Below are 14,015 nucleotides of genomic sequence, written 5' to 3'. Positions count from 1 at the left end.
AACTACTTGTGCAGTTCGAATTGTTGCCAAATGAGGTCTAAGTTGCTTGTATTTATAGTCTTTCCATGAGGCCAAATAACCTCTTCTAGGCCAACTTGGCACTGGCAGGGCCAACTTGTGCTTGGAGGCTGATAGGATTTTCTAGTCTCATAATTAGTATCTTTTACATGTTACAACTTGCACAGTAGGGTCTTATACAATTGACAAGGACCCTCTTGACTCAAGAAAAATATTCTTTTGACATGACAAACCCTAGGAGCATGAAATGCATGCTTGACCTAGATGACGAATAAAATGAAGTATGAACCCTATGCTTAAAAATAATATTTTTCTTTCTTCTTTTTCCTGTAACATAAGATATACATATTGACACGAGTACAATGACAATTATGAAGACTGAAACTAGCTATGTTTTCCAACATAGGTGACAGTGGTAACACTTCCATGTTATAGTTGTCTTAGCGCCTTGTGAAAAGCTTTGCACCAAGTGTCAAAGTGGTGGCAACCACCTCCCAGATTAGCAATAACCCTATCAAACGTGAATACTCTTCCTGTTGTGAACAATTTCTTGTTGTTGAATTATGGAATTAGATTTCTCAATCCAAAACGGATCAATAAATAAAATAAAATATTAGCTTAAAAATATAAGTTATTAATGTAAACGTGGAATAATATTAACCTATAATGTAATTATATTAAGTTAAACCATTTGTCATATCTTAATAATATATAGATTTGTGTGTTAGGCCATGTTGCATTACTTATGATCTATGTTTAATTGTAATTCTTCTATTTCATTTAATTGTGGTTATTTGATAGCTATGTATTTATGTCGTGCATGTCTTATCGTTGATGAAAACAGCCATATATTTGAGGAAATGGCAATGATAGCATCTTTGCATTCTCAGATTCAAATAAATGCATACTTGAATAAAGTAGTTTCATACTCGGGTTCATAATATTTAATTGGCTTTGAGGCTGTCGCCCTATTATGACAGGAAGGATTGTAACGCCCCATTCTAAGTGCAGTGACTATGTGAGATTTTTGTTTTGTTTGTGATGTTGATTATGGATGATTGCCATTTTTATGGCTAGCCAATGGTTACAAGTATTACGCTTTGTGGATAATAGTCAGTTTGTCCCTTGTGGGTAGTTCTGGATAAATTGTATTATTGGGAACAAGTGATGTGTTCCCTAATTAATTATTATTAAGCTTATATTTTATGTGTTGGCTAGAATTTGTGTGTTTTATATTTATGGTTGGACTTATCCTATCAAGATGATCCCTATGCAATTATGGTAGTTAAATAACAATTAATAACCTTTAAGGTTTATGGTTGAAGGATGAAAACAGAAACAAGGAAAACACTATGAAATTTGAAATTAATCTCCATTCACCATAACTTAAAAAATGAAATGTTTTTAAGAATGCATAAGAAATTCTGAGAAGAAATATATATTATTTATTTTGCAAAACTGCTTTTATACAACATATTTCCTTTCAGTTAATGTGCATTTTCTGGATGACTTTAATTTTGTTGCATTTCCTTCCAGATAATTGAAATTTTTGTTTGCCAAAAATGCTTGCAGGGTGGAGCATTGCGTTCTGATCGTTGGAGAGCAGAGGTGGATTTGGTTCTGATTACTGTGGCAATGAATGCTTCAGTTAATTTGTCCACTCTGCAGTTTTCTGACGAGGAAAATGTCTCTTGTTTTGAAGATGCGACATCTTTTACTACAGCGGATTTTCAGTTGGCCGCATATAAAGCTCTTTTGGCATCATTACTTTCTCCATGTTGTCACCGACCCCCTTATCTATCTCAAGGACTTGCACTATTTCGTAGAGGTCTCTCTCTCATGTGATATAAGTATTTCTTTTGAATTTTAATGGGATATAGTAAAATATACTGAATTGCACATTTGGCTCTTTCATTTTTTAATTTTATTTTAATACTAGTTTTTACTCTTTTACTAAAATATGGCACTTCTGTGTAACTATCACATGCAGGGAGGCAAGAATCTGGAACCGAACTTGCTGAATTCTGTGCCCATGCACTCTTAGCCCTTGAGCCACTCATTCATCCACGCAGCCTGCCATATGTTGGCACGCCATCAATGGCAACAACTATGGCAACAGGCAGGGGAATTCAAGGAAATTTGGCTTCGCATATGCAGAAATCTAACATGTTCTTTCCAAATTCAGATGCTGGTCCATCTGCTCCTGGATCTTCAGGTGGTATGCCGTTTGGATCTTCAATAAGAACTTTTCAGCACGGCTTGCAACTTGGAGAAGATGATCTTTGTCAAGATGATGAAATATATCTGGGCTGGCTTGGAAATGGCGAAGACTCGAATGCAGATCAGCATCACCTTTATGATAATACTGAAATGCCCATTGATAGCCTTGTAGAGACACTAACAGAGAATGGAGGATTACAATGCCCTGCTCTTGATGAAATGACAAACATGGCTTCTCTACAGTCTCCGGTTAATGATGAAATGCAGTCCATTCCCATTGTAAGTCTTAATAGTCCCTTCAGTTGTTCAAATATAGGAACTCTTCCAGTAGGTCCAGTTGTACCTGATAGGACTGACCCAACGGATATGTGCGAAGCTCAACAACTTAGAGTTGATGGAACCCAAGATGCGAAGGTAGTAGCATCAGTGAAGGAAAATATTAGAAGTACTGAATTATTGTCATCACTGCCAGCATCAACATCAGTTGAGAACCGGGCATGCAATCCATCAGCTATAGAGATGGGAAGCAATAGCAGGGAAACTGTTCTTGCTGAAGCTGCGACCATTCATAGAGAAGCTTGTGTTACTGAAGGTGTAGAAACAACTGTAAATGTTCAAAATTCTAAGCAAGAGAGTGCAACTAGACTAACAGCAGATGATCAATGTTCGGAAAAATTATCAACCCTACTTCCTTCAAAACTTTTAGGCTTACCCGCTTTTTGCACTACTGAATCAGATTCTGATGCAATCCCAGATATTATTGATGGTGATCCAGATACGGAGTAATTATACGTATATTTGAATTTCAATTCGAACGTTTTTATAACCAATACATTGTAGTTCAGCAGTCTGTTGAAGGCCGGAACAAATATTGTACTGCACCAAACACCATGGTGTAATTATTGTTTCAGTTCTTTAATTTTCACCTCGTTTTTTGGTTGCAAGGGATATTTTTCATATTTTGGAAAGATTGCTGTCCCGAAAATTGTAACGGACCAGGAAATTATGGCTGCCTTGAACGCGGTATTAGCATATTTGGCAGCCATTGTAAACCGCGAAATTTTGTTTACTTGGCCTTACATGCACGTATCTGAGATTGCATGTAGTCAAAATATCATGAGTTGTCTTAATGGGAAAATGTAATTTAAGTTTTGAGAATTTGTTTTACTGCAGTCTTAAATTTTTGCGGCATCCATCTACATGCAGCAATCTGATCGTTCAAGCTTTTGGTAATTATAACTGTGCACTTTGCTTTCCAAGTGAATGAAGGAGAAAACACATTCATCTGCCACCAGCAGTACGTTCAACAAATTTCACCCAAACATCTAAAATTAATTAAGCCTTAAGCCTTAAGCATGGTCTATATAGGAATTGGCCTTGCAATTAATTTTGATATTTTTACCTAAATAGGGGGACAAGATTTTGGAATTAAAGATTTTGGAATTAATTTTGATTTTTACATCAATAGGTCAACAAGATTTGATTTCAAGAGAATATTCTGATTCTACTGCATCATATATGATATATCATATATAAGATATTTTTACCTAAATAAGGGGACAAGATTTTGGAATTAATTTTGATTTTTACATCAATAGGGCAACAAGATTTGATTTCAAGAAAATATTCTGATTCTACTACATCATATATGATATATTATATATTATTTGATATAAATAATAGTTAAAATATAATTATTTGATATAAATAATAGTTGAAAAGTTCTTCAATTTGAAATAAAAAAATGATAAATTTAATTTAAAAATCATTTATTTCACCATCCAACAAGATTTGATTTCAAGAAAATATTCTGATTCTACTGCATCATATATGATATATTATATATTATTTATATATGATATATTATATATTATTTGATATAAATAATAGTTAAAATATAATTATTTGATATAAATAATAGTTGAAAAGTTTTTCAATTTGAAATAAAAAAATGATAAATTTAATTTAAAAAATCATTTATTTCACCATCCGTTAAGCACACACCAGGTGTGCACTAAGAATTCCTTATCAAATTATATATTTGCTAGCAGTTGCACCTCTGTTGTCCCATATGCCTCTTCGAGACGCCCATGCGTTACGTTGTTGATCAAGCATCGCAGCAGCATGAGCCCACATCAAGCCGGAACACAAACAATTGTTTTCATATTTTATTTTAGCATGCACTTGGCAGATTATATCTGGACAACGGACCCCTTCTTGACCGATTGAATGATCATCACTTGCATCCATGTCTGTTTTCATTTTCATTTTCAGGGCAAATTTGTCTTCTAAAAATATAAAAAAATGCAAAATTCTCTCTGCCATTAATTAGTTTATTGATTTTTAAAATTAGGATAGATTATATCTTCTTGTAATTTAAATTATATATTAACTGATGTCGTCTTTAAATTTAGAATTAAGTCTGAATAACTCGACAAAGAAATCTATAATTAAATTTGAATAGCATCACTCGACAAAGAAGACCAATAGCAATTAATAAATTTGATTTTAAATCTAATTAAAAGAGAAAAATATATCACTAATTTAATTCTAGTTGTTAGGAGGTGGAAGAAAACTATTTCTGTAAATCTAATAAGCGGTGAAAAATCTGTGGTGTATGTTTATCTTACAATGGAAAAATGGAGATGTAGTTTGTTTAATAGAAAATTTTAAATATATTATAGGTTGAAGATTAAAACGAGTTGACGCCTACTGCATATATCAACCACATTTATTAACGTGGTTGTGCTAGTTATAATGAGAAGCTAAACTATCATGATAATACAAAAGTTATAATGAGAAACTAAACTATCATGATAATATAAATTTGTCCTCGAAATATCAAAATAAGTACATTATATTAAATGATCATACAAATCAGAGAAATGAGAGTTTGTTTGGCAAACGTGTTTGTTTTGTGTACAGCAATCATTTTGTTGAGTAATTGTCTATTAATGTATCGAAGGCACATTGCAAAATCTAAACTTACCACTAAAGTGTTCATTTCATGCATTATACATGTAGATCAAATTTCATCATGGGGTTGTTCCTTTACATTAATTAGTCAAAGATATGCTTATTTGAGATGTCATTGCATGCATGTCAAATGACAAAGGAATAACCTAATGGGTTCTAATAGCATATTGTTTAAATTTTCCCTCTTTTTCCCTTTTGTGATATTTGTTGATCTTTGTGTTAATGTTTATAGTCATTCATTTGCATCTTTGTTGAGTTGGATGGTTGCATAGACTATATATACTCATTTATTTGCATTTTTGTTGAGTTTGATGGTTGAATGGAGTGCTTATACTTTGTAATGGTTCTAGGGCTTTTAGCATGGGTTAAATTAATTTATAATATTTGTATATGTAAAGGGTTTTTATAAAAACGTTATATATTAATTATCTTTGTGAGCATGGTAGAAATTGGCTAAATATTCTCTATGGGCTTATGTGCATTGTCTATGAAATTAAAGATGAAATTTCACATACATTATAGCAATAATCTAAACATTCTACTTTTTGAATTTTTTATGTGCACATTTTTTTAGAAGCATTGTCCAAATTCCACCCAAAAAGTTATAAGAATGACTGAATTGCAGATATTCGTTGTTGATATTGCACAATCCATATGCAATAGAAGTTTCTGAGGGCATTCAAAAATGCATTTTAAGCAATGAAAAATTGCATTCACCAATAATTACATAACTAGGTTATGGTAATAGTTGCCAGAAAAAAATGAAAAGTCAAATGTTTAGATTTGTTGTAAAATTATATTACAATAGGAAACATACTTTGTAATGAAAACCTCACTTACCTAATTTTGGTCGAAAGTGTTTTATCTAGGAGAATCCACAAGACATGATGCATTTTTGTAAAATAAATCTCATAAATTGTTCAAGAGACCTCACACAATCTTCTAGGAAAATCTCACTAGTTATTCATGAAACTTCACACAAAGCTTGTAAGAATAGCTCATTAATTATTCAAAAACACATTTCCTTAATCTTAGTCAAAAGTGTCAAATCTAGAAGAATCAATGAGACATCATCAAATGTACAAAGGCATGTTGTGTATGAATGGAGTTTTGTGCTCACCAAGATAAATGGTGGTATCATCCTAAAGCAGATAATTTTCTACCAAAAATAATTTGAAAAAAGAAGGCATCCTACATATACATATGGTTTTTATTGGTATAGCATATATGGTCCCCTCTAGTTCACAATAACATGAGTTTAAGCTAAAATATGGAACACAAACAATGAAGGAAATAATAGTATAGACATTATTGGAACAAAGACTTCTAAAAGGTATTGAAACATGGAATAAAGACATCAAATGAAATGATAATGTAGAGAGATTTAAACTAAAGAGTTTGGAAAGAATTTAGACAATCATGTTTTTTAAAATAACGATACGTTGATTTTTACTTGGCACTTTAGAACCAGGTTTATGCCAAATACAATCACAAACACTGAAATACCACAACTCCATGCACTTTGCATAGCGGAAACATTCAACAGCGAAATCAATTTATTTCATAGATTTTTTAAGCCCAAAGCTCGATTATTTTATTACTTTATTAATAAAATAATCATGGGGCTCTCATACCAAGCATCAAGGTCCCCAACCTTTGATAAAACTCGCATACAAAGTGTACAACTAGGGCTCACAGTTTGCAACATTAGATCTGCAATATGCTCACAAAGGAATAGACAATAACAATAACAAAAACATAACCTACTTGCTGAAGTAGCCCATCTATATGAACGCTATCTGCACTTGTTGTCCTTGACACTTGATAGGCCCTTTTCCTCCCATACTTAGCAGCTCACAAGGGTTTTGCTGCTCCAAAACACTTGCACACTTCAACTCCACAACTATGGCTTCAAAAAGTGAAATCACTTCTTCCAAACATTGTATATCAACCTCCACAAATCCGTATTCATTCCGTAATCTTGCTACTCCAAGAATCATTGTACATATGGCTTCACAAGGTTGCCTTCACAACAAGGGTTTTCCACTTCAAATGCATTGTACACTAGGCTCAAACAAGGTCAACAACTTTCAGTGAATTTGCTCCTTAGATCATTGTTCAATGTAGCCCTAGCACATTGACTTCTCACAATGTTTGACAACCCTAAAACTACTTTATATTAGTCCTTCCAATCTTTTTCAAAGCACAAGTTAGTGGATAGACCTCCAAGCATGAACCTTTGTAATCATCAACACAAGATAAAAAAACCCTTTGTTGGCCTCCACATAGATCTGAGGTCACTCGTCTCTATAAAAAAACTTTCGAAGGCCTCTCGGCCTTGAACTAGATCTTTGTGACCCTCTTAACAGTGGAGGATTAGGGCTTTGGCCCTCTTCACACAATACTACAACATGTATCCCTTAACAAAGATACTCCATGACCTAGACATAGCTTGACTCGAACCTTCTTCCTTGCACAACACCATATGCTAGTAGACCAAACATTGAGGGAGACTCGACCCTCCTTCACTAGACCAATTTTTCTCTAACTCGGAAGATTCGTCCTCTTTGTGATCTGCGACTTCCACCAAGAGCTAATGATTTTTCATATGATGAGTTGCAATGTTGTGGATATGAACTCGTTCATGGATGCCCTTTCAACTAACCCTCAAGTCTCCACTAACCCTTAGACTCCACTTTATTTGCAGTGACCTCCTCCAAAGCTTTAGTGATCATGGAAAAATCTCAGCCTTTAGACGAAGATCAGACCCTAAAGAAACTCGACCTAATCTTAGCCTTCTAGAAACTTGCTCCTCTGCTAATCTTGTCTCAGCCTTCATGCATTGCATCTTCTCCAAGAGTACTTGACCTCCATGAACATATCTCGGCCCTCCTAGGGCACTCTCAGCACAAGAGTGATTACATCTTCTCTTGCACTTGATATCTCATGAACCTCACCTTAGGCTCTTTAAATACTTTTCCTTGGGTCACTTAGGAAAACTTCTAGATCTAGGGTTTTCACTTCTTTGACCTTAGAACAAATTATTATTTCTTTCTTGGTCCAAAACCCCATTTTGGGTAAATTGTCCAACAAAAAACTTCTTGTGGGTTGTCCCCTCTCGGAAATACCTACCGAACTACCTAAAATCTAGCACTCCATCCTAGCAAGGAAGGTATTTACTTGACACTTCGAGCTCCATGAATTTCAACACATGCCCATGACCTCCTTGCATGAGTCATGACTTTCCTTGTGCAACCATATCTGTCTTGTATGAGGCACAACTTCTTTGTACTAGGCCTAGCTTTGACTTGCATGGTGCATGAATATTCTCGCATGCAACATGAATTTTCCAACATGATCCTTGCCTATCCTCATAGGATCTATGACTTTCCCTGCACCACCATGAATATCTCTCATGGTTTGTGACTGTCCCTTCATGGGCTAAAAACTTCTTGAAATTGATTGATCCTGAAGATTCAAACTTCCATAGGGTAAACTCCATCTAAACCTAGATTCCCTTGAAGTCTACTCAACCTTCATTAGAACACTTGGTATTTGTACTTGTTTCCCACACACATGCCTTGAAAGTAGCTCTGATACCATTTTGATTTTTCCTTGGCACTTCAAAATCAAGGTTATATCTAAAACACAATCACACACATACTTAAATGCTACAAATTCAATTAATTTGCATTGCAAAAAGATTCAAGAGTGAAATCAATTTAGTACACAGGTCTTTTAACCCCAAATCTCAATTATTCTATTACTGCATTAATAAAAGAATAATGGGCCTCTTGCACCAGGGGTCATGGCCTTTGACCTATGATACAACTAGTATACATAGTATACAACTAGGGCTTGTAGTCTGAAACATTAGATCTACACTCTTCCCACAAATAAATAGACAAGAACAAACACATAGCTTTCTTGTTGAAGTAGCCCATCTATATCAACCCTTTCTACACTTGTTGTCCTTGGCACTTCGCAGGTTCTTTGCCTTCTATACTAAAAAACTCACAAGGGTTCTATTGCTCCAAAACACTCGCACACATTTGCTCCACAAATTTGGCTTCTAATATTGAAATGACTTCTTCCAAACAATGTAAATCAACCTCCAGAAATCTCCCTTAATGCAGTGATATTGATTCTCTAAGAATCACTGTACACAGGGCTTCACAAGACTACCTTCAGAACAATGATTTTCCACTTCAAATGCATTGCACACTCAACTCAAACAAGGTCTGCAACTTTCAACAAATTTGGTCCTTAGATCACTATTCAACATAGCCCTAACTCCTTGAATTCTCACAATGTTTGGCAACCCTCAAACCATTGTATATAAGTCCTTTCAACCTCTGTCCAAGAATAACTTAGTGGACATAACTCCAAACATGAACCTCTACAATCATCAACACAAAATCATAAACCCTTTGCTGGTCTCCACATAGACCTAAGGTTACTCAGCTCTATAAAAACACTTCCTTAGGCCTCTCGATCCATAACCATATCTCTGCGGCCCCTTATACATGAATCAAACCTTTTGTATCTCAACCCACAACCCTTCATTTTGTTGAAAAATGTAACTAGTGTTGGTCTTCATAATGTAATAAAATATAATTTGTATCATTGAAATATTTATTTTATTCATCATTATTATTTTCATTTTTTGGTCAAAAGCATGTTCTTCATTCTTATAGCGTCAATTTAGTCAAAAAGGATTTATCAAGATTCAAAAGATATCTTTTTTTTTCGAGTCAAGTCCCATTTGGACTTTTTGTAGAAGAAAAGAAAAATAATTTTATTTTGAGTAAAAAAGTCAACACAAGACCAAGTCGGCCCTCCTTGGACAAGTCAACTAAGTGGGAACCATTCGACCCTCTTGGACAACTATGTATACAATTCAACTTAACCTTTTGGAAGATCGTGCATTCACTAACCCATCACACTAATTTTTGTGACAAAGACGAGAAGAAAAAGGAGTTGAAGTCAAAGGAGAGAAAATTCAAATTTTCTAGCTTGTTTCTTCTCACATGGGAGAATTTTCTAGGGAAACTCTGCAAAAATTTTAGGTACAAAATTTGTGCTTTGCTGCAATCCAAAATTTCTTTGACTTGACCAAATTTCAAAAAGGTTTGACTAGCGTTGACTTTGACTTGGTTGGAGGAGACTTGGAGGATGGTTGACTTGAATCTTTGTGGTTGTCTTGGTTTTGGTCTTGAGTCTTGGATATCTCATTTTGATCTAGTTATATAAGAGAAGTATTATTTGGGTTTTCCCCCTTATGGAGTTTTGCCCTAGCCAAAATTTTGGTGTTCTTTGTCTCTTTGTGGTCTTTATGCATTGAAGTTTTGTATAGTTTCTTGATGAAGAGAACATAAAGTAATAATAAGACAACTAAAATTCAAAAGTAATTATCAAGAAAGACGAATCAAGCTTTAATCTATCTAGAGCTAAGGTGAAGGAAGGAAGCTTGAATATCACAATGTATTGGCACTCTTATTTGAAGACATCATTGTAGTAGCTATATTTTCTCTCTCTTCTCAATGGAAAGGTACATGAAGGAAGGTGTCAAGGCTCTTAGGAATCTCTTTGAATCCATCAAAGGATACATCACCAAATTCATCTCTAATTTATCTAAGAAATTCAACTATGGAAGTCTATACTTGGCACTTCCAAGTTCATTTGAATATGAAAGCACATGGGTAATCGATAGAGGAGCTTTAAGACATGACAGGTGAATAAGGACATCTCAATTCCATATATGAAGGAAGCTCTTCTCACAAAGTCAAACTTGGAGACAAGAATGACTATTCGGTCAAAGGGATTGGATCTACCTCCATAGATCAAGAATCTAGTGGGAACATGCATCTCAACAACATACTCTGTGTTCCAGGTTTGAAAAATATTTTTCTTTCTATTTGTTGTTTAGAAGATAAAGGAGTCAGGGTAGCATTTGTTGATGGAAAAGTAATTTTCTGGGAAAAGGGATTTAGTAGATAAAATGCAAGGAATATTGGGATTTGTAAGGGGAGGTTGTATAGACTTCTAACTCCTCCTCCTCAAGTTTTAGTACATTTTGACATCAATCCTTGTGAATTGTGTCATAGAAGGTATAATCATCTACATTACAAAGTATTACCCTCCTTGAATCAAATGGTTATTGGTGTACTCCAATTAAAGGAAGAACATGAAGGAGTTTGTAAAGGATGCACCCTTGATAAACATGTGAAGAAACAATTCCATAGTAGTGATACAAGATCCAAGGAAATATTTGACCTAATCCAGTGATTTTTGTGGACCCATGTCAGAAAAGTCACTTGGTGGTCATCTATACTATGTAATATTTGTTGATGATCATTCTAGAAAGACAAAGACATATTTCTTGAAGTCTAAAGATGAAGTATTCAAAAAGTTCCAAGAGTTCATGCAACAACAAAAGCTTGATGCAAAAGACAGATATTGTGTAATAAATATTTCATTAATGAATGAAAACTTACTGATCATAAAACCTCTTCGTGGCGGTTTGCCTAAATAGGCAGTGACTGGCCACGAAGGTAACAGTCACAACGTTCTAACCTTACCCTTTCATTAATTACTTAATTAAATATATTTATATATTTACTTATTTAATATTTATTTTATCAATATTTAATTAACATATATGATCATAACACTGCCTCTCCCTTAAAAATGTTTTGTCCTTAAAGCAGAGGCAGCGAGGGATATTGGTGTCAGAACTTTTTTATTTCCCATGAGGAATCTTCTTCTGGATTTTTTTTACACTTGATGAGGTATTCTCTATGATCCAGGTGGATATTGGTGGCCACCCGCCAATTCCACTTAGACCACCACCATTGTTTCTTTAAGTTTTTCAGTTTCCTTAATTGTAGCACAGTTTACTATTTTTAGCAGTTTTTCGGGTCCTAAACTTCCAGAGCCATTTTGAGGCCCTAAACGACATTTTTTTGACAATCTACTGCCACCGAGTTAAGATAAGTTGTTTTTTCCATCGTATTCCTTGGAGAGATCTTTCCAACGGGGTATCATGCGTGTCAAACATAGATAATATGACCAAGTCCTTGATTTCTTTAACCTTAATAGGGTCTACTCTAACTCCTTCCTTGGATATGATGTGTCTAAGGTATTCAACTTCCTTTTTACCAAAGGTGCACTTTGATAGTTTGGCATAAAATTGATTCTCTTCTAGTAAGGAAAGTACCTCTTCCAGATGCTTGAGATGCTCCTTCCAAGTTTTGTTGTAGATAAGGACATCATCAAAGAAAACTAGTACAAAATTTTGTAAGTATGGGTGTAAAATTTCATCAATTGTTGCTTCAAAGGTTAATGGTGTGTTGGTTAACCCGAATGGAATTACCTTGAACTTGTAATGTCCTTAATGAGTTTTGAATGAATTTTTCTTGATATTTTCCAGCCTTACTCAAACTTGGTAATAACCTAACCTTAGATCTAACGTTGAGAAGTACTCTCGCCTTGGAGCTCATATAAAAATTCATACACAAATGGAATTGGGAATCTGTTTTTAATAGTTATTTTGTTTAATCTGCGGTAGTTTATTCATAGTCTAAAAGACCAAATCCTTTTTTCGAACTAGTACTACTAGAGCAGCCATGGGATTCTAATCCTTGTAATAACTCCACATTTTAACAAAACTTGGATTAGCCTTTTTATTTATATTTTGTGATGATGAGGTAACAATATGGTTTGACATTTACAGGTGCCACATCCGGTTTGATTTTAATGAGATGTTCTATCTTCCTATATGGAGGTAATTTCATAGGTAATTCTTGAAATACCTTGTTATATTTCTTGATCAAGGTTGTAACCTATAGTTGTTGTACTGATGCTCCATTTGTAGCTAATAACTCCAATTGTTGACATTGAGTGATGAATGAAAGAGATCCCTCCTAGATGAATTTTTCATCTCTTGTGCCAATACAATCCGAGTCAGAGGGGCTTGAAAAGCGAACAATTTATATTTCCTTCCAACCCATTTAAATTTTATATATTGATTCTGGTGATTTGTGGAATATGTTCCTAATGTTTGCAACCATTTTATTCTGAAGACAACGTATACTCCTCCCAAGCGTATGGTGTAGAAGCTAAATTCCATTTCATAATCGCTTAACTGTAATTTGATTTTGTGAAATTTCCCAACTCCATCTATTCTCTTTCCATTTGCAACAATAACTCTAATACTTTCTGTAGGGTATATAAATATGTTTAGTCTCCTTGCTACATTAACATCAATGAAATTGTGGGTGCTTCTTGTGTCTATTAATATAATGACATTTTCTTTATTTATATGTCCTTTTAGATTTAGGGTTTGTGATTGTGTTATTCCTGTGATTGCAGCTAGGGAAATTATTGGCATAACTTCTTCTTCTTGTACTGAATTTGGAGCTTCATTCCCCTCGTTAGTATATTTGTTTGAGTCACTACTCAATGAGTCCTCTTCTTGTTCTTCTTTACAATTGTAAAGTTTTTGTGTGATTCATTTGTGTCCCAGTGAAATTTTTTCTTCACACTTCTAGCATTTTCCATCATTCTTCTTTTCAGAGCTTGAATATTGGTTATCTTCTTCTCACAATTGAGGCGGTATATAGTTATTCGTCTTGTTCGGGAAATTTTTACTCAATTTTCCTTTTGAGTAATTGCTTTCTTTTTTCGAAACTGGTATATGATGACTTGTTGAATTTACTTTTTGGTTCATTAAGATTTGTTGCATGTTTGGCTTCTTCTATAGTTTTTGGTTTGCAAAATTTCAATTCTACACGAATATA

The 14,015-nt window shown here is 34.3% G+C and overlaps 1 protein-coding gene across 1 annotated transcript in view; it reads left to right on the top strand.

Annotated features, from left to right (window-relative positions):
- LOC149260950 (proline-, glutamic acid/leucine-rich protein) overlaps nucleotides 1-3,405 on the top strand; it is a 319,977-nt gene extending 316,572 nt beyond the window's left edge. The window contains exons 13-14 of the mRNA XM_089421448.1: nucleotides 1,591-1,846; nucleotides 2,009-3,405. Coding sequence (XP_089277574.1) covers nucleotides 1,591-1,846; nucleotides 2,009-3,024 — 1,272 coding nt within the window. The 3' untranslated portion in view covers nucleotides 3,025-3,405. The remainder of the gene's footprint in view (nucleotides 1-1,590; nucleotides 1,847-2,008) is intronic.
- The last annotated feature ends 10,610 nt before the right edge of the window (nucleotides 3,406-14,015 follow it).

The sequence above is a fragment of the Pinus tabuliformis genome, chromosome 6 (genome assembly GCF_031772625.1).
Source record: "Pinus tabuliformis cultivar Carrire ecotype Pingquan chromosome 6, CPIR1, whole genome shotgun sequence".
NCBI classification, from domain to species: Eukaryota; Viridiplantae; Streptophyta; class Pinopsida; order Pinales; family Pinaceae; genus Pinus; species Pinus tabuliformis.
The sequence above is the reverse complement of the archived record's forward strand: the minus strand, read 5'-3'. Positions and strand labels throughout refer to the sequence as shown.